Below are 26950 nucleotides of genomic sequence, written 5' to 3'. Positions count from 1 at the left end.
ATTTGGAAGGAAACTCAGTCTTGTTTGCCACAACAGAAACACAGAGCTTCAGAAAAGCAACTATGATGATACTTGGTGTTCAGATGATGCCTGTCCTTAAAATAAATAAATAAATAATAATAATAATAATTTTTAAAAACTCAAAAATTTTATTACATATAAGAGAATAAACTCTTAAGGATTTTTCCAATTTATATATATATAATGTATATAATATAAACAAATATGATGACTATGAGCTTACCATATATTTGATTAACAAATATGAGGAAAGGATTATGCTACTATCAGTAAGAAATATAAAATTTTTAAAACATGACTTTATAGTCCAGTTTAGGAAATATAAATACACAGAAATGATTGAAATATAAGATACAGAATGACTGATTTAAAGTCTTTATTTAAAAGAGTTAGTCTCCCCAATCCTTCAGCGTCCTCCTTTATCTCTAAAGGCAGACAATTCCTTCCCTGCAGAAAATAGGTTGATACATTGGCGAAATTAAACAAGCAAGGCTTTGGATTGAGGGATGCAAAATGTAGCACGAGGTGAGGATGAACTATAAGAAAAAAATAAAAAGGGAGGATAGTACATGATAATCTCTCCAAGCTGAATCGGAATTCTAATCTTCCTCCCTGCTCTGGAATATCAGGGGCCAATTCTGTCAGTATCCTTACTCTTTAAATTAGAGAATTATTTATCCCTTTGGGGTGGGGACCCTCCACATTTTGATATTTGAGGTGTTCAAAGAATTTTTTTTGAAGAGAGAAAATCATGGTTCTTGTACAAATGTAAATAATTATGTCAAACAGAAAACAAATCCAGAATTAGTAAAGGCAGACTTTTGTTTAAAAGGACTATTGCAAGGGAGGGAAAGAGGCTGTTGCAATGGGGGAAAGAGACCAGAACTAAGTGTGAGCTCTATTACAGTGAAGCAGGAGGGGTGGGGATGGGGTTGTAGGATTTCTAAGGGCGGGGTAAGCTAGAAGAAAAGTACTGGAGAATATTGGGGGCAGGTCACAGACCATCTGTGTTTGTGAACTAGCTTTATCCAAAGGTAAAATAAACTCCTGTCTTTATGACAGGACCTAGTTTTATATCTCAGAGCAAGGGACCCACCACAACCAGGCTCCTACCTCCCACAGAAACTGGGAAATCATAGTACTACCTCCTTCAAAATGATTAGAAGTAATTCTGGTAAGACTTGAAATCTTGTCTAGGCACATGATGCAGAAGGCAAAGGTACAATATCTCCTACTGCAGAGAAAGCCATTAATCAATAAAACAAAGAAGCAAGCCCATGGGGACTCAGCAAACTTTGTAAAAATATTTATATATGTCGTGGCTTCTTTTCAGACTCAGTTATGATAGAATAGTTTTGCTTTTCCCTGCCTGTTACTTGCTATTTATGCTTTCATGCTCTAAAACACACTGATACTTTAAGATAAAATTATGCTGTTTTTTCCTTGGGAGAAAGAGGAATATACACACACATATTTCTCTTTCACTGTGGCTCCTTGGATAGACTTCACCATCGATAGTAATTGTAAATCTTAATCAAAATAACCTAACTTCCTCATACAGATAAAAACAAGGAAGTTAGGAAAATGAAAATTGATTGTCATACACAAACATTTTAAGAGATTAAATGAATACATGTAACTGGCAATGTTGAATTTTATCTGTGCACTATGTTCCTGGAAAGTAGGAAAGAAACAAGAAATCTCCAAGCCTGTGTGTTCTAAGAAAAGGCTAACCACAAAGGACCATTCTGCTCTCACCTATTTAGAGGCTAAGACGCTTCTTCCTCCTTCCTCATGACTCTCGTACACTTGTGTGTGATTCCTCTGTTTACCTGCCTTTGTAAAACCCAGACTCTAGATTTTCTTTGAGATGTTCTTCATCTTTCTTTCCCTATGGCAATGGACTAAGTACAGTTATCTCCTTGATTGCCCTGTGTATTTGTCTTTCACAGAGCACAGCTTTCTACAGCCACGCATATCCCTTTTACAATGATTTACTAATAATTTCTGGAGGCAGGAAGCATTTCATACTCACACAGTGAAGGTCAAGGCTTTTCCTAATTATAGACACACAGATTCCCAGACATACAAACACACGAGAGCTTATGGCTTCAGGCTTACAACTTCAGCCACAAGTAAACAAGAATCTGCACATTCCTTCGCAGCAGGCATGAACTTACTCATCTATCTGAGCTCACAAACAGACAAATCAATGAAAATGACTAACAAGCTGGGTTCTCCATCATCTCTCACCCAGTGGAGAACCATCCATCGACCAAGAACTCCACATGGCCAAACAATAAAGCCAAGTTATCACTTACTGTTGCCATCCCCCAATGGGGAGTAATTCAGTGGCTGCACATGAACCAGAAACAAAAATGAAAACACAGAATCAGAAGAGAGGAGAGAAAAAGGCAAGAATACAGGAGAGTCAAATGCGTTAAAATTTCATTGCTGTTGGGAATTCACTTTAGGGGCCAAGAAAAGCCACGTTTGAGATTAAGCATCCCAGTAAGGGCTCTTCTCCATCAGTACAGTGTTCCTAACTCTGGCAAGTAAACCCACCAGTGTCTTCGGGTGGTCTCTCACACAAAAGCCACACTGACGTCTGACTACCCTGCGGTCAAGTTTCCCAGTTGCTAAGTCAGCCCTCACATGCTGGGCTCCCAAGTCAGCGTCTGCAGCGCTGCACTCTTAAATAGAAGCTGACAACCATAGATCAGCAAATATTTTGAGCATAAGAATAAAAGATACCAAAGCTAACAAACAAAAGGAAAGTAATTATAAAGTAAAAACAGCCAATTCCGTTTACAGGTTTTTTTTTAAGTGAGAAAAATGATTTCGCATATTTTGCAAACATGTTCATTGTGTTATCTTATCCACTCCGACCAGAAGCAGCTATTACATGATTCACTCAACAAACACAAATGCAGAGATTTCCAAATGAAGTTCAAGAGGTTAAGAAAGCCAATGAGAACAAAGAGGTAAGTGGGACCATTTTTTGAGGGACGTGATTTATTGACTAATAATATGAATTATATAATAAAAGTTATAAAGGATCACTGGGGAATTCTGCATAGGATCTGATCTTGTATACAGTGTTTTCACAAACATGGGCATTATTGAAACATAGCATATTATAGATTTATTTCAGGATTTTCTAACGTTCAGCTGACAGAGAAATCAAATGCTTAAAATAAGTCACAAAGAATTTGCTTCTAGGTCAGGAGATTCAAGTCATAAATAAGTATTTTTTGCTTGTGGTTATCCGTCTGATACTCTTTAAAGTATGTGAGTGGCTGGCATTAATGGTTCAGATCTACTGAAATTAAACTAGAGAAATGAAATCTGGAGATCAAGCAGGCTGCTCAAGTTATATGTTGTCAGGTATATCTACTAGGGGTTAAAAACAACTTTAAATCTCCCATTACTTTAAATTAAATTTAAATTCCTTTAAATTAAAAAAAGATTTAAATTTTTCAACTTTAAACCTTCCATTAAATCTTCTTTTACTGTAATTTCATTACAGATAGAAATGTTAACAACAAAAACATAATCCAGAAATAATCTCAGGGAAAAAAAAACAGTTTTAAATTTAATATAACTAATGCTATGAAGAACTCAGAACACTGTCCTTATTGGTTGCTCATTTCGCTGGTGAATCGTACAAACTTCATCCTGAAATATTAAGAGTCTGAGTCCACCCACATATTTAGGAACCATTTTAAAGTAGTGTATTCCTATGCTTAAGAGAAAACAGCTTAATATGAGGACAAAGAAAAAAATTTCAAGTTCATTGCTTTAGGTTAGGGCCCGAATGCCAAAGTGTTCACTAAAAATTGATGAAGACTAAGTTAAATTCTGATCCACAGTGTCTGACCATGAATCACATTGATGGTATCTGTTTTTAAAAATTAACCAGTATTTCCTGAGATCTCTCTCCCATCTTACTTACCATTGCTTTTTTGCTTAACTCCTTCCAGGCACACCTTTTGGGAAAGTCTCTCAAAGAGAAATAAAGAATATGCTATGTTCTTGAACAAATATTAATATTTCTGTATATTAGCCCTCCTTTCAATGTGTAGCTGTCTACAGATTTCCAGTTCATTTCCAAATGTTCTTCAAATATATGGAGGAGAGGACTTAGACGAATTGGACTTTGCCTTTGGATGAGTTTATGTTCGGTGTATAGCTCATGTGAACCTCTCCATTTCCCACAAAGCTAAGCTCTGCCTCCCAACAATTCACAATTTTCTGATAACCTAATTCCAGTTTATGCCCTTTAACATGCCCAACGCCCTGTTTTATTGACCTCTCTTGCAGCATCCATCTCTTTGTCCTTATTACTAAATCCATTTCCTTAAGCCATGCAGTCATTATAATGGAGCCTCCATGCCAGGGGGCGATTCTGGTGCTCAAAACCAGGCCTTTATTGTTTTGTACATCACCTGGCAAAGAACTGACAATCAGTGTTTGTTAAATACATGCGTGTATTGTGTTGAAAGGAAAGCATCGAATACATTGTGTATAATAAAATCTACGTGTCGTGTTCCCCGATTTGTGGTCTCTAATCATTTCAAACTAAACTTTCCTGAATTCTTCTTGATGTCTTTCTTCTTTCAGGCTGTAAAGCCCTTCCAAGGATATTACATTTATAATACTGATGAATGAAAATAACTAATTCTCCCTGGAATGCATCTAGATGTTTCAGATACATTAAAATCATTTACTCATAAGAGAAACCCTGAGGCATGGGCATTATGATTCCCTATTTTTGGAAATGAGGAAATTGGAGCACAGAGATGTTAATTACCCTAGTGATTGATCGCCCACACAGGATTTGGACCCAGGCATTCTCACTCCGTAGTTTACTGTCTTGGCCATTCTACAGGTTTTCAGCATGTGTACCTGCTTCAGACAACCCTTTAATTTAAGGTTGAGCTACCGCCTTTAACTCTTCCTCGCCCCGGACTTTTGACTTTTGTCCATATTAGGTTCTTTTCCATGTGGATCTTAATACAATCTTAGTAACTTCTGTCACACACCCGGTAAGCTTTGCGGTTTCCCAGCTCACCTGGTAGCTCTCTGGTTTATGTCCTGTCTCAGTCCTTGTTCTCCAGAAGACAAATCTGTCTACAGTTTGAGATCTAGCAAAAGAATGGATGTTGGCATATGTTTTAGTCAGGACACTGGTTTCTTCCTTCTCTGTATTTATGTTTGTGTTCTCTACAGTTTTTGGTAGCCAACCTTTACGTAAATGATTACAGTTTTTTAATGCATATATTTTAACCAACATGACGTGCTGATAAACATATGAGTCTTCATCTATCTCCCAAGGATTTTCTGGGATAATTCCAATTCTGTTCTATTCTATCATGTCGTTATATCATATGTTAAACTCACGTGTCTTGATTTTTTTCTTTTGCTTTAGGAAAAAAAAATAAAAAAGTCACAGTAGACCCCTTCCTCCTATGCTAAGAAGCTGAAACAGAAAAAGAACAATGTACGAAAACAGGCGAGATGTGAACAGAAGCGGCCAACTGGCACCCACGCTTGGGACTCGTATGCAAATCGAGGGGTTCTGTGCTTTCCAACACTTCCCAAATTCTTTCGAAACCATATTTGAAGCTGGATAGCAACTCTATATGAAGACATCAGTGATATAAATACGGACAGCATTGTGTTTGGTAGAGCAATGCCAGGAGCTGACAGGACCAACAGATAAAACCAAAGCAATTAAGTTTCCAAAAACACTTGACTTGGTGTTGAATCAACACTCTTGTTTACAAACAGCAGTGTAGAGAGACGTGCGTGACAGATCATACATTTCCGGTACATAAACCGTGCTGGTTTGGTGAAGCAACAGGATTCCTTTCCAGCTTTCTTTTTACAATGTAAGAGGGAAAAATAAAAAGTGGCTCAGTGATTTGTGAGTTTTACTTCAGAGGTGTGCATTTCTCCAACTGCAGAATGCTAAAAGATTTATAGGTGAGCTTTGGCGTGTTTCCAGTTTCCACCATTGCCTTCAACAACAACAGAATTCCTTCTGGCTAGAGGTGAGCAGTTTTTGAATGACATTCGGTCCTCCTCTTTTACAGAAGGGATTCATTATCAACTCTTTGGCAGAGCCAGAAAATTCTGTCTCAAGAGCTTCTGATCTTTCTGTTATTTTTTATTTCCTATCCCCCACTTCATCACACAACACAAAATAACTCACGGCTACACACGCTTTACGTTATTTTGTTCCCTTGTAGGTATTCAATTGACCTTTTTCAGGAAAGATCTGAGGAAAACATTTTTATTAAATAATAATACCTTCTTCCAAAGAACAAAGGCATAATCCACAACAGAAAAGAAAAAAAAGAAAGAAAAAGATACCAGAACCCGTACAGAGACTTCAATGTAAACGGTCATCCTCACATGTAAACAGGCATTTCCAGAAGTTTTCAGAAGAGTAAAATAAATCAAAAATATCTGCTTCCACCTGGTTTCACAGTGATTTTCTACAGTCATATGTGATTTCTGTCTGTGCAATGCTTCAGGAGTCCTTCTCTGCTTCAGGATTCCTAAGTCTTTATCATCATCTAGCTCAAATGGCATCTGGAGTATTTAGCATTTTCATATTCAGTATCTGATATAAAAGGATGTAGTGTTTCCAGACTTTTCAAGGCAGACAGTTGCTTCCACATCACTTCTGGACAAATTTCTATTAGAACGTTCTCCTATTACAGGCTGTTTTCTTGTTCCACAGGAAAACGGACTGTTTATCTTTTCGTTCCCAGAATCTCAAAGGGTCTGGCGTTTATGTGCAGCGGCCATGAATGCACTGCACGTCCTGTGCCAGGTGCCAGACTGCAAGCTTCCCGAGACCGTGCAGTCGATACGTTTGTTTACTCCATGTAGCTCCAGTGTCTAGAGGGCGAGGACGGCCTGGTTCATGTTAATACCTCAGTAAGTACGCACTGCATGCATGCAGACACGCATGCAGACATGCATGCAATAAAGCTGAGAGGCTGCTTTTCTTTTCTGAGCCAGGGGATCACGTCCCCTCTCAGAGCTCACCCTACCTGACCGTGGCTCCACTGAATTACACAGCAGGTCTCCGCAGCTGGTTCCAAATGTGGGAGTTTAAGACTGGTGAGTTTCACAGATGGCGTGGCCCGGATGATAAACTAGAAATGCGTGCACAGTCATGACTTGGGGTCTTCACGGGCCCTCGATTTGTTCTGATTATTACATAGTCATGTCCTCTGTCTGCTGTGAATTCTTGAATCTCTTGTAAGCATTTTCCCTGAGCTGACTTCCTCAAAGAGCAAATCTTCCCGGTGGAGTATTTTTTATAAACTAGATAGCCAAGTATCTGGTTCTCATCAGAATGCTGAATGTTACAAGCTGTGTGAGCTTGGGTAAGGTGTATGTCTGTAAGTGTCAGTTTAGCTACCTGAAAAGTGAGATTAATAATAAATGACTACCTAATAGCATTGTCGTGATGTTAAGTAAGAGATAATCTGCAGTCTTAACAACATCCTTTGTAATCTGAACGTTAAGTGTTATTCCCATGCTTAACATGGGATTAACAAACTCAGACTCACTATACAACTGTGACATTACTTATTCAAATCATTCTCAAGGATGTTTTGTAGCAAAGGCTAAGAAGAAACTATTTTTTCGTGTAGAACCAATTAGCATGGAGCTATGTAGATCCTAAAATGCCATCCAAGGCAGGCATCTTTTACATCGTGAACCATACAGCACGCCTGCCAAAGCAACCAGCCAGTCGCACTCAAGGAGGCAGTGGTCCTCTGTCTCTCTCATAACTCAAGGCAGGCTAGTTTCAAGTGTTACCTTGGGAGGTGCCAGACACTGGATTGTCATAAACCAGGTAACTGTACATGTGAACCTGTTTCTGTATTCCACTCCATTCCATTGCTTCATGTATCTACACTGTGCCACTAGGACACTGTCTTAATCACTACGGCATCGTAGTAAGCTCTGATATGATAGTGTAAGTCCCCCAGCTTTGTTCGACTTCAGTATTTTATCAATGTTGAATCAAGCTTAGAGGAAAATGACTTCATGACTCATGACTTTGGGATGGCTGAAATTTCTTCAATAGGACACACACACACAAACACGAGCATTAACCATAAAGAAAGAAGGATAAACTGGACATATTTAAACAAAGAACTTTTTAAAATAAAAGATACAATTAGGATAGTTCAGAAAATAAGCCACAGGCTAAGAGAAACAACTTGCAATACATACATTTAACAAATATTTTATATCAAGAGTGTGCAGAGAATTTTGGCAAACCAGTAAGAAGAAGGCAGTCAACCTAATTATAACACCGGGCAAAAGATTTTGCAGACTTCACAAAAACTGATATCAAAGTAGCTGATAAACATATAAAAATGTATTAAATATCATTAGTCATTAGACAAATACAAATTAAAAACCATGATGAAATACTATTACACAATGGATACAATTTAAAAAAAAAAAGACTGAGAATATCAAGTATGGATAAAGATATAAAGCTGGTAGAAAAGTATAAATTTCTGTAACTCCTTTGGAAAGATGTTTGACAGTACCTACTGAAGGAAAACATATGTATACCGTATGATCCAGTAATTCCATTGTTGGGTATATGTTCAAAAAATAGTGAATAATAGTATGTACCAAAAGACATGTGGATAAAATGTCTGTAGACGTTTTATTATTCATAACAGTTATAAACTGAAAACAAACCAAACATTCATTCATAACAGAATGGTAAAATAAATTATATTGTCCACATAACGTGGAATACTACCCAGCTATTAACTAAACTAAACTTCTTTATGTGCAACATGGATGAATCTCAGAGGCATAAAATTAAGTGAAAAAGTTTAGATTCTAAAAATGTATATTTGACTCGAATGAAGTTTCAAAACTAAGCCACGGTTATGGAAATCAGGATGAGTTCTACTCCTGGGAGTTACTGCCTGGAAGGGAGAACCAGCGATCTGCCTGGGCACTGGAATATTATATATATATATATATATATATTGCTTTTGGTGGTGACTACACAGATATACCTATTTATAAATTTATCCATCTGTACACTTAGGATTTATGTACTTTACTAAACATCAGTTGAACCTTAGTAATTATTTTTAAATTCACAAATTCACTGAGGCAAAGGAGATGAAAAGGACTGACAGTATCATCCGTGTAGAGTCCATGTTATGAATTATTTGAGTAAGGGAGGGAAGGGGCTGTTCTTCCTGTACGTGCTTTCTGAGAAGGCCGCGTTCTAACAATATAACACACGTATGAGAGTGCGTTCCCAAGGCGTGCCAGAGGCCAGGACTCAGTCTTTCCCCTCACTCTCCTTCTTCCTCCTAAATATTAACTTGCAAATATCCATTTGCAAGTTCTGTTTAAAAAAATTATACAACTCAAACAGAAATGTAGGAGAAATTAATTTTAACAGTCAGTGTATCAAGTTTCTGGTATTATTATCTGGAAATATTTTTTAAGAGTTTGGGCTGAAATTTTCCTCTTGCTTATGAAGTAGTTGTATTAAGTAGGGATTAATTCTAAAGTTAAGGAGGTGATCTTTCTGCTGCTTCTGTAATTATTCTGTTTAGAAAAGCTACCTTTACCTGAGCACAAGCAACTGTAATTCCTTAGTTGAAACGGTCTGCTTAGGTCCTAGATTTTCAGTCCTCCAGGCAATGGAGAATCGTTTAGACCATCCTGGAGGCCTGGCCTGGGTCCTGGCGCTAGAACTATTCCTGCCCTAATTCCCCAGTGAGTGAGCCTCAGGGGGTCCCCAAAGTCTCTAACCCTCGGTGCACTTAGCTTTCCACCCCCACCACCTCTGCTCAACTCGTGGGTCACGCTCTCCAGTTCTAATCTCTATTTCTGCACTTCGGTCATGTCTGCAGAGTCACTGTTTACCAAAAGCTGTGCCTGTTTCCTGCTGTTTTCTGTCCCTTTAGACGGACCCTCAACTGTATTTCTGAGGACTAACCCAGAGCTTAAAGTCTGTACTTTTGTAATAATTTAACAATTCTGGGCCAACAGGGATAGTTTAATAATTACCCAGATTCAATCCTGATTCTAAAATGCTGAACATACTACTGATGCCCAAATATGAACTTTTCGCTCCGTGATTTGACTCACTTGCTCCAAGTGGATAGTCCAACCTTAAGTAAAGTTTTTCTCCTATTCTTCTTGGAGCCTCTGTCCTTTGAAGATTTTTAGGTTGAATGCGCACATTCTACCTATTCACAGACCCCAAGCCAAAACTTAGACTCAAAAATCTGAAGGTTCCTTGAGCTTAGCTTCCCTTAACTTCAATCAAAGTTCTTTGCAGGAGCCAAACGTGCCAAGGGGACTATAATCCCAGTTGACACTGACTGTCCTGTGAACACTCAAGAGGTCACGATAAGTTTTCTTGTGGTTGCTTTCAATTCTTGCACAGGATATAAATTATGGCATTGAATCATCAATACACAGTATTGTATAGAATTCTTTATGCATCTTATATCATAAAACAGTGATTTTATCACCCATTTGTGATAGAAGAAAGATATTGTATCTGTATGTGAAATGTCCAGGTTGGATTGATCTATTTCCAATAATATGAGTGATACTGTATATTTTCAAAAGCCATTTATCTGAATCACAATCCATTTATAAAATATGGTATGCTTTCAAATTTGGATTATGGGGCCGTTAATAGATTGTTCTATTCTAAAAAGAACAATAGCAGTTAGCTCTAAAGAGCTGGATGCATCATGCAGTCCCATGAACTTGAAAGCCATCTGTATCTCCAACATGCTGGAGACATTCTAAACAAAAAGAATTTAATTTTCAGAGAGCCTGTGGATTCATCAGTGTCACAGATAGCGGGAGAACCCGAGATAAAACACTGGTATTTCACCTCGACTTAGTATGACTTCTGTTAAAGCATATGTATGGATTAACAGGTTGTGAGTGTGTGTCTGAAACAGCCGATTACTTTAATGGTACAAAATTTAATTTATTTAATAAATATTTACTAAGCACCTATTATTTATCAGGTACACTTAGAAGTAAAATTAGAGTTGTATCATGTTCAAAGAAAGAAGTACAAAGATTTCAATCCATTTTCAATTCTGAAGCTCAAACCCTATGGTAATTCATGAAAAGTATCCTAAAAAATGGCTCGGTGTTTCTGTTAAAATATTCATAATAATATTACTTATAGACAAAAATATGAAAGCTTAAAATCAAACTTTGCCAAAATCTTGTTAATTACAAGTTATTCACATTATCAAAATGATGCTCCTAATGAATACACAATAATAGAAATTTTAGGGAAAATAGGGTACAATCATTGGTGTATATTATGTATTTATGTATAAATTTAAGTACTGAATTTGCACGTAAGACAAGAAAAGACTTCAAAGACAAAATTTAAATTGTCAATGCCAGCTGTTTGATTGGTGTGAAATAGGAAATTTTTTGGATATTTCTTAAACCTTTCATTACAGCTTTTTTGAGGGACATGTTAGTGTACACCCAGGAAAACACTGTAACAATTAAGATAATGAGCACACACACCACCCAAAAAAATATTCCCACAGAAAATGCAATGGAAGTTACAGACAGCCTCATAAAGGGGCTAACCTGAGTAATAACCCTTTGATGAACAGAGACAGAGATACAGTATAAGGGGTATAAATACTAATATGTGTGTACATATCAACCTACTCTAGTTCAGAAGCTTTTTTATTTTATTTTTTCTTCAATTAACTCAGGGAAAATTACCTGTTTTACTAGATTTCTGGGGGTTAAGAAAGAGGGTAGGATGCGTATTTCATCGCCTGTGTTTCTATATGACTGTTTGCATACCTTAGAGTCTGAAGGTTTGTAACATTCTGGAGGAAAAAAGAGATTAAAAAAAGAGGAAGAAAGGACAGATTGCTCACATGTGTATGTTCCCTGAAAGAACTGATTTATAGAATTTTCCGTCTCAGCCATGTCTGGCAGTGTGCAGTGGAGGCTTGAGAGCAAGGGTGAACTCCATCGCGTGTATCATCTGCACCCATCATTTAACCTACTCTTTGAAAGTCTTCTTTAAAATGAGAAACAGACTGCCAGCCTTTTCTGCTTCCCACTCTGCAGGATGGATTCAGAAATAAACTCGGCCGATTGTGAAAAGAAGGTACCAACCAAATTTAATCCCCTATATTTATTAACACACTAGCATCAGCCACTTATATCAAATAGAAACAAAAGACAGGGTGTATTAGCTCTGATTCGCCTGACTCCCAGTGACCACCACTCTTAGTGGAGTGACCAGACTTCACAGAATAGCTCTAAGTCGTCACATAAACCACCTGCACAAAGAACACACCTCTTCTCTACAGGCAGTAGAGAACTCAAATCTAATCTTGTGTTTTTAGATCAGTTTCTTGTTGCTGTTGCATGCAACAAATGACTCTAAACTTAGCATCTTAAAACAACACGAATTTATTATTTCACAGTCTGGAGGGCAGAAGCCCAAATGGGTATCCCTGGGCTAAAATCAAGATTCAGCAGGAAGACTCCAGCGGAGAATCGGTATCCAGCTTCTTTCAGAAGCTGCCCTTATTCTTTGGCTCACAGCCCCTTCCTCTATCTTGATCTCTGTCACTGCCTCCCTCTTCCACATCTAAGTACCCCTGTGACTACACAGAGTTCGCATGGATAATCCAGGATAATCTCCCTAGAGTCTGCTCTTCAGCGATTTGAATTTTATCTGCTGCCTTAATTCCCTTTTGTCACTTAATGTAACATATTCAAAGGTTCTAGAGCTTAAGGCAGTTAAGTCTATGATTCTTCCAAGCACAGTTCTCTCTCTTGGTCCTAATGAGTAACGTATTACATACCTTGTTCTGATCCCGCAGGTCTCTTTTTGCAGAAAATGCAACTATATGTAAAAGTGTTTCCCAAAAAGGCTTATTACAAAACATTATCCCACGAGTTGACAATCTTCTAAAATTCTGTTACTTTTCTTTCCAGGAACGACAATGAAACACGTCTTACTTTTGGCTGTTGCTGCCGGCTTCCTGCCTGTTTTAATGACAAGAGTATGTGCGGATGGCATGTTTTACGATTACTGTGGAGAAGTGGAGATGAGCTACCCTGTGCTAGAGCTCACTGTGTCACGGGCACTGCCGTGAGGACGCCGTGCCCCTGGCTCACCCAGTTCTCACCACAGCCCTGTTAGCCCAGAATTGTTCTTACCCCCATATCACAGAGAAAGAAGGCAGCGCATCAGGAGGTTAAGTCACGTGTCCAAGGTCAGATAACTAGGAAGAGGCAGAGTCTCAAGGTAAACCGAAGCAGGTTGGCTCCACGGCCCATGCCTATGTCATTATCGCCTCTCTGGATAATTCAGCAGAGCTAAAAACACATGGCAGGAGTTACTTCTTTAGGAGGAAACCGTGGGAGGTGATGAGTATGTTTATGGTCTTGGTGGTGGCAGTGCTTTAAGAGCATATGCTTATTCCCAAATGCATTGAGTTGTATATATTAAATATATATAGCTTTTTCAGTATCACAAAAGAGAAGAAGGAAAGAATGAGGACAGGTACAGGCAGACTGGTAGCCTGGGGAAGGGGACGCTGAAGCAGCTGACAGCTAGCCTTTACTGAAGGAAGTAGAACATACACTAATCTATTGAGAGAGAGAGATGTGATTGGGGTTGAGTGTGCATGTTCTGTAATACCGTTGTGCAGGGAGACAAAGTGAATGAACCAGGTAATGAGCAGAACCGATGAGCAGATGCAAGGGACAATTTGAGATCAAACATCCTAACTTTGTATACCAATATGTGTCATTTTGTCTGATATTTTCTGCCAATGCTCAGCTGACTTAGGGCAGACAGGAGAATTTTGGTCCCATCCAAAGGTGGGATTGTTCCTATAGAGGGTGGGCAGGCAAAAGTTTCAATATTTTAGTAAGAGAGTTGTTGAAACAAGAGAAGGTGATGGAAAGGAAAGAAAAAACAAGAGATAGAGACAATGAAGAATGAGCTTGAAGGCTAAACTGTGTTGAAAATAGTCAAAGTGATGGACCTTAGCAACTAGGAAGAGCAGGAAATCCTGGCCAGGCAGCAAATTTTTGCTGGACCAGGTGATGTGGGACGTATGGCATTTTGGAGTGAATATCAGATATACACTGTGACCATCAGAGTGGGGAACTAAAAAGGCTTGGGGGCGAGGTTTAAGAGAGGGAGAGTTGAAGGCCCTGAGATATGAGATGATAGAGTCATCCATGGGGATGCCAAAGCCCCTCCAATTTCGAGTGGGCACGATGAATTGTCTCAGGAGACTCAATGTTTATAAATGAGAAGAAATGACAGGAAAACGATTTTAAGAGGGTAAATGATCAAGGATGAGGTGGTAGAGCTAAACACCACCAGTTTCACTGGAGCAGGGTTTTTTCAGAGGAGCATAGAGAGTTATAATCTGGAAAGTGTAAGGGGAGTCTTGTGTGTTTCCAACCTCCCCTCAAGTCTAGACCTGGCTCCTGCAGTCTGCCAGGAGAACAGCGCCTCTGAGTGGGCTTTTGAGGAAATGATGTCCACAGGGGACAGTCTGCAGAGGAGTCTACTGATTTTATATTTACATCTTCTCCCGATACTCTTTCTCTATTGAGATAAAATAAATGGCAATAACTACTTCTATATTTGAGCAAGACATGATGCTGAATCCCATCCGTTTAGAAACTGTTGGTAACCCTGTGGTACTTGAGGTAAATAGATGTCACTCAAATTATACTACATAAGTCTTGTCATTTAAAAAAGATGTATGAAGTACATGTGATGTGTCTCACAAAGACACAGAAGTTGTTCTTTATTAAAAAAACTAATGGTGCCCTAAAACATTAAGACCATTTATTGTTCTCTTAGTAAGTTACAGGACAAAAGGTAAAGAAGTTAAAAGAACAGTCACAAACTCTAGACTGCAGCTGATCTGAGTTCAACTTTACACGTGCACATCCAGATGAAAGTATCAGCGTTTTCTCCTGTGAACGAGACAGCGATGCAGAATCTGAGTTGGAGACACTGGGGGCTCTGTACTCAATAATGAATCATTTAGGTTCTCCCAGACACATACCCTTAAACAATATCCAGGTGCAAGCAGTTTATTTGGGAAGCAAAGAGAACACTTGCACGAGGCGGGTGGGGAATGTGCCAAGGAAGGGACGTCAGTCAGTATAAGGAGTGACATCCAAACATCTTCCCCTGTGGTTCCTATCGCCCCATGAAAGATGCTTCAACGTGGCCCAAAGTACCAACCACAAACCCGAAAAAAAAAAAAAACCCAGCCACAGAATCCCCAGTGCACTATTCCAGAGACTTGCACAGTGTCGGACTGACATTCAGAAATCCTCAAAACTAGGACTGAAGAAATGGAAACTAATACCTGAGGTTATCTCAGATTTTAAAATGTTCATTTTTCAGATCATTGTTTCTTCAACATAAACCGTAAATTCGTATCACCTGTAAATCTACAAGTAATATACTTGCATTACAAGTTCCACTTAAAAGAAGTAAGACTAATTAATAATTTTCTGGTAACAGGCAAAACCAGCTAAAGTTCCGTATGACACACTCCGTACAGAATTGGCAACGGTCCAGAAAGAAATCGTGACTGTACACAACAGCCTCAGGAGAGGAGTCTTCCCACCAGCCAGCAACATGCTGAAAATGGTAAGATCAGTCAAACAGCAATGATGCCAGTAACAGTAACGGTGTTTTCTGAGGTTTTATTAAGTTTTATTTGCTTTCAATATACTAAAAGTTTGGTCTTCACAAACAAACCTATAATACGCAGCAGAAGAAAGAGAGGCCCAGAGGAGGTAAGTAATTTTCCCACACTCGTGGTTAGTAAATGACAGAGCTGCAGAAAGTCTAATTTCATCCTTAATGTCCCCTACAACTGTGCTTCTCAAACTTGAGTGTGCTTAAGAATCAGCTGAAGAACTTGGAAAAGCACAGGTCCCTGGACTCCGTCTCTGAGCTCTGCTTCAGGAGATCTGGGATGGAGACCAGTCCAAGCCCCCAGCCGAGGCGGATGCTGCCCATCAGTATCATCGGAGACTCTTCTCGTGGGAAGCTGTACAAACTAGGTCAACCCAGTGCAGCTTTGTCCTGAGCTGGAGGGAGGTTGCCTGCCATTGATAGTTACTGTATCTACTTGCTGTTAGATATGGGCTGCCCCAGGGACGTGAGGACAAGTCTTAGGACAGGAGAGCTCTCGGTGGATAGGACTCTCAGCTTAAGAAGAAGTAAGTTCAGAAAGTGACCTGGGTGTGGGCAGTCCACCACGGAATGCACAAAAAGCAATCGGCAGTAACACTCCAGTCCTGATCGTTTGGTACCCTGGTCCACGCGGGCGAGATTCTATATGGGTAAGTGCAGTGATGGTATCCCCACTGCCCGGAGACACTGTGCCCTGATGGGAGGTGTTGTGTTATCTCTGCTCCTCTGGTTAAATGCTATCCATCACTGAAAGACTTCTTTTCTTGGATGAAACAATCCAACCCTACAAAACCACGTCTTTACTTTGAGCCTCGGCTAATGAGTTACTTAACGCATCTCACAGTTCAGTAAATTCATCAATCTACAAGGTAACTCTATAAAACTAACACAGATGGCCACCTACACTTATAAAAGTTAAACAACTCTGATGTCAGGAAAAATATTGAAAATCTAAGTTACGGCGTCATCCAAAAATTATTCTCAAGAGTAGCAGAATGACTTTTATGAAAGCATGAAGTAAATAAGAAACTCCACAACTTTTGTTGGTAATAATGTGCTGCACGCAGGCATGGGGACAGCCTTGGATGTGGGTGGACACAGTGTGAGAAGGAAAGAGGATCTGGGAGGACGTTTGTCACAGAGCCCACTAACTAGTGATACAGTCTCTCTGCCTTTCATCTTCTTTGGAGATAAACTCAACAAAATGTTTCAACTTAGCACAACTGACACATAGTGAGCGGTAGGAGTACACACACACACACACACATGCCAGAGCCAGAAGAACCTGGATTTCAATTCTGTTTTTGCCACTGATTGGTTGTGTTATCCTGCAAAATTATGCAACATCTCTGTGCTTCAGTTTTCTCGGTTGCAAATGTGGATAATAACAGCACTTCTCTTGTCGGACTGCTGTGAGTAAAGATGAGAGAATATCCATACAGAGTTGGTAACAGGTCCTGGCATGGAGCAGTAGCTTGACTTGCAATTATCATTCATAACTTAGATGGAGATGTGTGATGCTGCTTTTGCTTCTGATCACAGCAATATGGTTTATTGAGCAGGCAGCATAAGGTTGATCACATCACAATTATACCGCATAAACCATCACATTAAAACTTTTGAACAAACTACTGGGTATGAATTATGGGGCATACTTTACAGATGAAAAAACAGATTCAAAGAAACTAAATAATGTGTCAGAGGCAAAATTACTAACAAATGATGGGATGAATTTCTAATCCTGGTCTGTTTTACCGGAAGCATTTATTTAAACTCTGAACGTTATTACCAAGTTTTGATTTTGTAAATTCAGGCGCTAAAAAAATGGACTGAAAGATCTGTCTTCCTCTTCCTCTTCTGAGTGGTGCTATTATTTAAATTGTTAGTTTATCCAACGGAGGATATGGCTAGCCTTGGATTTCTAGAAACAATAAACTACAATGTTACAGAAATGCTAACAAGATGATGTGCTTACATTTCACTCTTCCACGGCAGAACTGGAGTGAAGAAGCTGCACAAAATGCCAGAACGTTGTCAAAGGACTGTGAGCTGGTGGAGAGCAATGCACTGAAGAGGCGAATTACAAGTAGGTATATGAGGCATCTTCCTGCTCCAAAGCTGTCAGGAGTTGTTGAGTAAGACAGGAAGGTGAGTTCAGTCGTCCAGCCCGTATTTACATTTGTACCACAGATGGCAGTGAACTGTGGCCCATGGAACTGCTTCATGACTATTCATCGTTAAGCTTGGATATTCAAATTTTCAAATTCCAGACTCTGATCACCCAAAGAAAAAGAATTAAAGCTCTCAGTATCATAGGATAGTTGAGTAATACAGTGATGACTGGATGGAAAGCTGGATAGCTAGAAGGTTTCCCTTCTCTGTAGTAATTTCAGCTACTCACAGGATTACCAGGGGGCTGTCTTCAGCTTGGGAATGCTACTCCAGGTGAGGAGCGAGTCACATTCAACTCTCATGAGCTGCCCATAAGAACAGTTTTAGGTGCTCAAAAATGAGTCCATCTTGACCTAAAGATTATCATATTGAGTGAAGTAAGTCAGACAGAGACAGACAAATACCGTATGATATCACTTACATGTGGAGTCTTAAAAAAAAAAACAAATTCTATTTACAAACCAAAAACAGACTCACAGACAGAAAAAACAAAAACTATGGTTGCCACAGGGGAAAGGGCGGAAAGGGATAAATTAGGAATTTGGGATTAACAGACACAATCACTATATATAAAGTAGATAAACAACAAGGACCTACTGTATAGCACAGGGAACTGTATTCAATTTCTTGTAATAATATATAATGGAAAAGAATCTGAAAAGAAAAAATACATATATATATGTGTATGTGTATGTATAACTGAATCACTTGGCTATACACTCGAAACTAACACTATAAATCAACTGCGCTTCAATAAAAAATTTAAAAACACACACACAAAAAAATGAATCCATCTCATGGCATATATATTAGGTGGATCACCGCTAGTTTCCAAAAGAGTCTTTAGTGCCTCCTACACAAGGATACATTAGTAACACTTATGAGATACTTGTTTATTGCAAAATGTTTTTAAATATTAATGCCACTCCCACATTTACAGACCACTGGGCATCTTTGCCCAATGCTGCTAAGCAGGGAATTAGCCACATGAGTCTCCCCTGCCCCAGAGAAAGGCGATTACTCCTGAACACCATGTTTGAACTACAGCCCACATCACACGTGGATGGCTAAACAGACAAATGTTTATTTCAAGTCCTTTGCATGATGAACACCTCTGTGTGGCTGCTTTCAAGCCATGGGCCCTGTTACAACTCATAAGCTATTCCAATTAATTTCACCCTTTTCCATCAACTTGGATGTGGCAGAGACTGAAAAGTGGGTTGATCCGGCTTCCAAGCTTGCAGATCATCCCCAGGGTCAACTTCTCACCAAACCTGAGCACCACAAGTTCATTCACCAAGGAGAAAGAAAATGGTTAGCTGAGATACAGCTGAGTTTGCCTCCTCTTATGAAACATTGCTCAGATGACTGGTGAAACATTTGTAAAACAGAGTGAGGAGAGTATCCTTGTAAACGATTTCCAAGTTTTGCAGGATATGACCTAACCCTTTTTCCTCCTTTCAGATACGTTTTGTGGAGAAAATATGCATTTGGCATCTTATCCTATCTCATGGTCAAACGTAATCAGAACCTGGTACAGTGAGTCTAAATACTTCAAGTATGGGGCGTGGATGTCAATGGATGATGACACAGTAATTGAGCATTACACTCAGGTAAACTGTGTCCTGGCAAATATGCGCATTGGTTAAGTGACTATAAGCATGTGTGGAAAACAGGTGACTGAGAGCCACGGAAAATCGCTCTATCCTCTTTATTGCAAACTTACACTCAACCCACTGAGTTCCTCTTATAATCTGGAACACACGGAAATTTAAGTCCTTCAAGAGATGGCTTAGAGAAGATGTTTAACTTCTCAGTTTCCTTCTTTACATATTTGATGTTCTGAGAAGTAACAAAATCATAAAATATCAATGTCACTTATAAATTACATTTGTAATATTCCTAAAGAATGAAAATAACAGTACCTTATAACAGAGAATCCCCCTCTTCCCAGTCCATTATTCTTGTGGATATTTATTTATTTATTTACTTATTTATTTATTTACATAATAAATGTTGGATGGGCACCCTGGTACCTTTTCTTAAGAGGACACAAATCCTGTCAGATTAAGGCCCCACCCTTATAACCTCATTTAACCTAAATCAATTCCTTAGAAACTCCATCTACCAACAGAGCCATACTGCTGGGTTAAAGCTTCAGAATACGAATTTTGAGACAACACAAACATGTGACTCATAACACACATACACTTTATATTCTGCAAGTGCATTTTGCCTGTTTCAGAACAGCCATTTCAATGGGTCTGAAGTGGTATTTCACTGTGGTTTTGATTTTTGTTTTCTCACAATTAGTGACAAGGAGCATTTTCATGTGCTTATGAGCGATTTGTGTATTTTCTTTGGAGACACGTCCACTGAAATCTTTTGCCCATTGTTCATTCAGGCAGTTGGTTTTGTTCTTGTTGAGCTATAAGCATTCTTCATATATTCTAGATACATAATTTTTATCAGGTAGATGATTTGCAAAAATGAATTCCTATTACATGAATCCACTTTTCACTCTGATGAGACTATTCTATGATGCCCAAAAGTTTTAAATTTTGATGAAGTCAAATTTATCTCTTTTTTTTTTGCCTGTGCTTTGGGTGTCATTGTCAACAATGAGAATGAGTCAGAGTCAGTGACGGCCACTGAGTGTGCATATGCGTGTGTGCTACCTAGACACGTGCAAATCTGTTCCTGTGACTTCCTAGTAAGCCATGCTCAAAGCACCCCAAAAGCATGTGTGTTTATTGTCCATCATGGATAACAATATTCATTTTGTAATCATTTAGTAAAATACCAAATTATTAACAAAATAATCTTACTATCTTCACAGATTGTTTGGGCCACGTCTTACCTCGTTGGCTGTGGCCTCTCACCGTGTCGTAAGAGGGGGTCAACTCAGTATCTCTACGTCTGTCATTACTGTCACGAGTACGTATTATTATACAGCTTGGTTTCACACGGACATTTTAGAAGTGTGTTTCCCTCACATAATCTGGTTTCTCTAACATTACAAAACTCAAATAAATATTTCTTTTCAGTTGAGAACTTTGGGGATAAAATTTATTTAGCCAATACCTAAAATACTACACACACACACACACACACATTTTTATTTGTATGATATTTTTCTAAATAAACCTGTGTCTCATTAACATAATGTTCAAATGCAGAACTATGACCAGTAATCTTGCTATGTGTTGTTGCTTCTTCAACCAGTATTAGTTAAGAGAAACACATCTCAGCTAGCTTAAGCATACAAACAAGGATACTTATTTTGTCAGTGCAAGAATATTTTTAGGATGCAAGGACAGAAACACAGAGGTGTATCAAGAACGAATAAACCGGAAAGGCCAAATGTTCCTGTATTGAGTATTTTGGTACTGTATATAAATTTCCTTTAGAAATGAAATTTCCATGCTATCAAAGGTGTAAGCGACAATTCCATTAGAAGAGAAAATCTGACTGCTCCAGTTAGGGACAGCTGCATTCCTTTGTCCTGCCAACTGTGGTTACACAGCAAGACCAATTTCAGAAAAGAGTAATTGCATGAGCCCGTGGGGACCCACTGGTGTGGCTTGAGTGGTGGTTATCAGATAGCATGGATTGTTCTGAGCTGGATACAGTCCCCTCTTAGTTACTACGAATGCGAGCTTCAGTATTTCCCTGCTGAGGAAAGCTGTTGGCCGGTCTGCATATGTCTCCTTCAGCTTACTTGTTCAACACACAAGTCCCTCCTCCATGAGATGAGCTCCAAGCATGGTATTTAACCCTTGTCTCCCACATGGGCAGCACAATAAAAGACATTTGGTATGAATCAATGAAAATGATTTATCTGATAACAGGGTACCCTATTTACACTCTGAATGAGGTCCCCAGTGTCACGGTAGACTCAACAGTAGCTCTGTGTGAGTTACTGTCTGGTCTTATGTCTTGATTTCAGTACTTAATATCTGTTGTGATTTTATCTATGGAATTAGTACTGAAGACAGTAAGGTCTCCTTGCATACATAATACATCAATTATACTAAATCTTTGCAGGGGCTCATGGTCTGCGGTAAACCTCTGACAACCCAAAACAGAAAAGTAGAACACGGGGCTGACACAGGAGAATGTTCTCAGCCAAAGATTGGGCCAAGTGTCTGACAAAACCCCTTGCTGAATTAAGTAATAAGTTTCTTTTATAAAGTGAAATTTTAACAATTCATTCGAGGAGAGACATATCAGATTAAACGTTGTTTCAATCAGAACATTTATTTTAAAAGTAATATTAAGTGAAAATCTGCCATGACACCCACTGTTTTCTGAGACATCTGCAGGGAACACTCCCTTCTTTCAAATTTTAAAGTGGCTCAAAACTGAAAATTCTCATTGATTCTCTCTCCCTAAACTTGAACACTTTAGATTTATCCATGCTTTTATACTTTCATCTTTATAATATTTCTACAAAAGACACTAACATGTATCGAATTTCTCATGACATAGTACAAGATGAAGTTAGTGCATCTCCAATTTGATAGTTATGAGTTTTCTTAAGTGAAATAATTAACTATTCATTATTAATAATTCTTAATAATTATTACTTTTTCTTAACAATCCATTATTAAGAACCATGTCCTTTTATGTAACTGTCCATCAAGTCAATGTGGGTATTAATAAGGACAAGTGTCCTACTGTAAATGTTCCTAAAGCCTTTCTGATTGTTAGAACTCATCTGTTCGAAGGGATGCAAATTGTCTCAAAATATTCTTAGCATCCCAAAGTTGCCTGTAGTGTGTTCAAAAAGATACACTCTTAACAGTCTAAGGCTAGAAATCTCATAGAAGTCTTAGAGATTACATACAAGTGGTTTTCAAAAATTGTTTACCTGTTTTAAATGATTTTAAATAGTAAATTTTTATATGCATCTTTCAAACATCAATTTTATTAGACCACTTTCTTCTTTATTCTTTTTTTTAAGGGGAAATGATCCTGACAAAAAGAACGTACCTTATAATAAGGGAACTCCATGTGGAGACTGTCCAAATAACTGTGAAGATAAACTCTGTAGTAAGTTTTACATCTCAGTTTGCTTAATGTTGACTATTGATCTGGGAGCCACATGTCCTTTAAAACAAGCATTTAACAATATTGCACTTTTTTAAATTACTTTTTCCTCAACTGTCCCAAAGAAAAAAATCAACATTATCTGATTCCCTTCCTCCATCAGCAGAGTGACCAAGAAGACCACTGATTAAATCTATTGGGCTAGAAATTAGAATGTCCAGGTCTAAACTCAAGTTTCTTCCATAAAGCTTAAAGTCCCCACTCTAAAAAGGGCAACTTAGTTAAGATGTTAATATAAGGATAAATTTTTCTGCTCTATAAAAAGTGTCTGGGCTCTCTTATTGCAGCCCCCAAAGTTAGATACATTGCTTTCAAGTTACCAGCATCCCCAGATTGCTTGTGGATCCAGAACTCCCCCACCTGCCTGACCACTTACCACGGCATGCAGTTTCTCACTGAGCGATCCTTATTCTCTGAAGTTTCCACTGACTTCAGAGAATAAGTCAGTGGAATAAACTCATAGAAACATAGAACCTACCAAGAGTGAATCTCAAAGAAATAAAAAATCTGAACAGACTACTACTAGGGTCACTGAATCAGTCATCAAAACCTCCCACCTAAGAGAAGTCCAGGACCAAGTGGCTCCCCTAGCGAATCCTACCAAACATTAAAGCACAAAGTAATATCAATACCCTGAAACTTACACAAAACTGAAGAGGAGGAAAACACTTCCAAACTCATTGTATGATGCCAGCATTATCCTGATACCCAAATCGGACAAATAAAAGAACGCAATAAAAGAAAATTACAGACAATATCCATGATGAACATAGATGCAAAAATCTCAACAAAACATTAGCAAACCAAATGTGACAAAGCATTAAAAAGATCAGGGGTGTGTCCAAGACGGCAGAGTAGAATACCCTGAGCTCACCTCCTCCCATGGGCGCACCAAAATTACAAATATTTGCAGAGCAACTGTCAAATGGTATGACTTGAAGATTAGCAGAAAAGATTTTTCACAACTTAAGACCTAAAGAAGGAACCACAACAAGAGGGGTAGGAGGGGCAAAGACTCAAGACCCACACCCCTAGACAGGAAACCCACACACAGGAGAATAACCACAATGGCAGAGATTTCCCCCAAGGAGTGAGGGGCAGGCCCCACACTGCGCTCCACAGCACAAGGGTCCTGCACTAGGAGTAGAGCTCCCAGAATGCCTGGCTTTGCAGGCCAGCAGGGCTTGTGCACGGGAGAGCCAGAGGGCCAAGGAAGCAGAGACTCTGCTCTTGAAGGTTACAAGCAAAATCTCACACGTTTCCAGTCCTGGTGAAAAGCAGTAATTTGAAAGAAACCTGGGTCAGACCACTTGTCGATCTTAAAGTCCCTCCCAGAGAGGCAGGAGGCAACGAGGGCTCCCCCAGGGGCTAGACCCGGCAGCAGTCATTTTGGGGAGCTCATTCTACCACAAGGATACACGTGCTGGCAAGCATCTGTGGGACAATGATAGTTTATTAAAAAACAACATTGATGTTTGCATGTACCTGTTCATAGAATAAAGTGAGGAAAATCACTGCAGTCTTATTTGAGACAATCTTTGGGTGAAGAGATTATTTGATATTTTTTGCTATACTCTACATGGATTATATACAATTTTTCATTGGCTGTATATATTTTTTTTCATTGAAAAGAAGAACCAAGTTGGAAGATGCATACATCTTGATTTCAAAACATACTACAAAGTTACAGTATTCAAAACAGTGTGGTACTGGTTTAAAGACAGACACGTACCAATGAAAATGGTACCAACAAAGTAGACAGACCAGAAATAAACCCTGGCACATATGGCTGTGTATTACCTTTAATAACTCAAAGCAATGTTTTAACCGTTAAATAATAAAGCATTACAAAAGCAGTCCATAATGAATGAACGAAACTTTCATCACTTTATTGCATACAGCTTATGATGCTTATAATTTCAAAATGACATTGTAATTGATAAAGACAATTCGTCTCCAGTCTGCTTAGATGCAGCCCTACTGAAAAACAGCTCACGCTGGTCAAAATCAATTTGCACTGGTAAGAAGCGTATTTAAGGAGACGATCTCTTTCTTTAGTGACAGGGAGCTTTAGAGTGAATATTGTGTAACCGTGCTCTTTCCTTCCAGCTAACCCCTGCCTCTACTACGATGAATACATTAACTGTAAGATACAAACACAAGGTCTTGGATGCAGCCACCTGTCAGTTCAACTACTCTGCAAAGCAAGCTGTCTGTGTCACACTGAGATAAAATAGCCTTTGCTATTTGCAACCGGAATGTGCTGCTGGGGACATGCTGGATCATATCTTTTACCCAACTTCACTTCAGCAGCTTCTGCTGAGTTTCATTTGGTCTTGATTATACTTGAGATCCTAGTGTTCACCGATCACATATGGACATCAGTAGGTTTACATCAATGCCCCTCACTCCTGTCCTGACACATCCTGAAGTAACACTGTTTTTGACTTTCTTACTGCTGGGGTGAAATATGATTAATGAAATATGATTGAAATAGGAAATATGGGATAAAATATGATTTAAATATGTGGCAGTTCAACACCTGCCTCATTTCTGAATCATGGGGTTCCTAGTTCCCAGGCTGACATGATTCAGCTGATTGAACAACTGGGTTCCCGGCAATCACCTGCGTTAGGGAGAGGGTCTTTCCCGGTTTAATGCCTTTCCCTGCTTTCCCATGTCTCCAACTGCCCTGATGTCTGTCTTCCCTGCACAATTTACATGCACTAGAATCCTTCACTTCTTCACTTCACTTCTATCTTAAATGAACCAATAAAACAATCCACAAAGCAAACAAGAGTCCAGTCTCATTATTTTCAAGGTAAATACTAGTTAACCAGAAGTGGTTTAAATGTCTCATTATTTCATTGCCATATCTCTACACATTTGTAAAGCAGGGAAAAAGAAATAAGAATGTGTGTGTGTGTGTCTGTGTGCTTTATTTAACAGAGTATGCACTGATTACATGCAAGGTGTAATCCATATACAGAGGCTACTGTTTCCTTCACTTCGTATGAGGACATAAATATTACTGAACTGGAACATTAAAGAAACCTAATGAAGTATATGGCCACTCAGAGAGCCCAGGACCTGGTATTTTTTTTTCAGTTTTGAGTATTTTTTCATAAATGTGCTCTTTCTTTCTGAAAGTTTATATGAAGGAAAATTCCCTAGGTTTCCATCACTTGTCATATCACACAAAAGAAAGAGGCAACAGAAACCAAGTTTTACTTCAAGGATGAAAATTGTTTGTGTGACCCCCAAACAGACTTCAAATGCTAAATATCTCCAAGAAAATATGACACAAACTTATAGCGTGTTGACTGGAAGCAAACAGACTGCCAGATATTTCTCCAGCAATGATGGGTTTATTCAGGATCTGCAGAGAATTGCAATTTGGAGTCTGCAGCCAAGATGGGCCATGTGCGAGTTCCCACATGGAGGAGAAAGGAGAGTGCGTTTACAGGGGGACAAAGAAAGGGGGAGGGCTGTAGTAAACAGAGAGCCTGTGGCTCTTCATTGTCTGAGTCCTTGCTGGGAAAGAGGGGTCTTTCTTTTTCCTGATGCTCAGCTATCACTGGAGGGCGTGAGAGCTCCCTCTTCTGGTCCCCTAACTCCACTTAATTAAAGTTTCTGGGTTATTTTTAATCTTTTACAAGTACAGTTTTTGAATACTTCCCAACACCACTCCAGTGCCCATAGCTTATCAGGAGTGTCTGTGGACACAGCAGCACACTTACTCATAGGATGAAATCCCATGGTATGTTCCAGGGTCACTCTCAGGGAGAGTGTCAAGGCTGGACATACTGAATGACTTGGATTTGATGCCACAGGCAAAGCTAAAATACCCTGATTCTC

The 26950-nt window shown here is 39.0% G+C and overlaps 1 protein-coding gene and 1 long non-coding RNA gene across 2 annotated transcripts in view; one reads left to right on the top strand and one right to left on the bottom strand.

The window, feature by feature from the left end:
• LOC116147618 (uncharacterized) overlaps positions 1-26950 on the bottom strand; it is a 333894-nt gene that overhangs the window by 149800 nt on the left and 157144 nt on the right. The window lies entirely within an intron of this gene.
• On the top strand, positions 13065-25877 carry CRISP1 (cysteine rich secretory protein 1). The gene is made up of 7 exons (XM_010988953.3): positions 13065-13127; positions 15629-15757; positions 17804-17894; positions 19445-19593; positions 20820-20917; positions 22947-23035; positions 25202-25877. The coding sequence occupies exons 1-7, from the start codon at positions 13068-13070 to the stop codon at positions 25327-25329; spliced, it is 744 nt and encodes a 247-aa protein (XP_010987255.2). The 5' UTR covers positions 13065-13067; the 3' UTR covers positions 25330-25877.

This window comes from Camelus dromedarius, chromosome 19, assembly GCF_036321535.1.
Source record: "Camelus dromedarius isolate mCamDro1 chromosome 19, mCamDro1.pat, whole genome shotgun sequence".
In the NCBI taxonomy this organism is placed as follows: domain Eukaryota; kingdom Metazoa; phylum Chordata; class Mammalia; order Artiodactyla; family Camelidae; genus Camelus; species Camelus dromedarius.
Note: the sequence above shows the minus strand (reverse complement) of the source record. Positions and strands in the feature narration are given on the sequence as shown.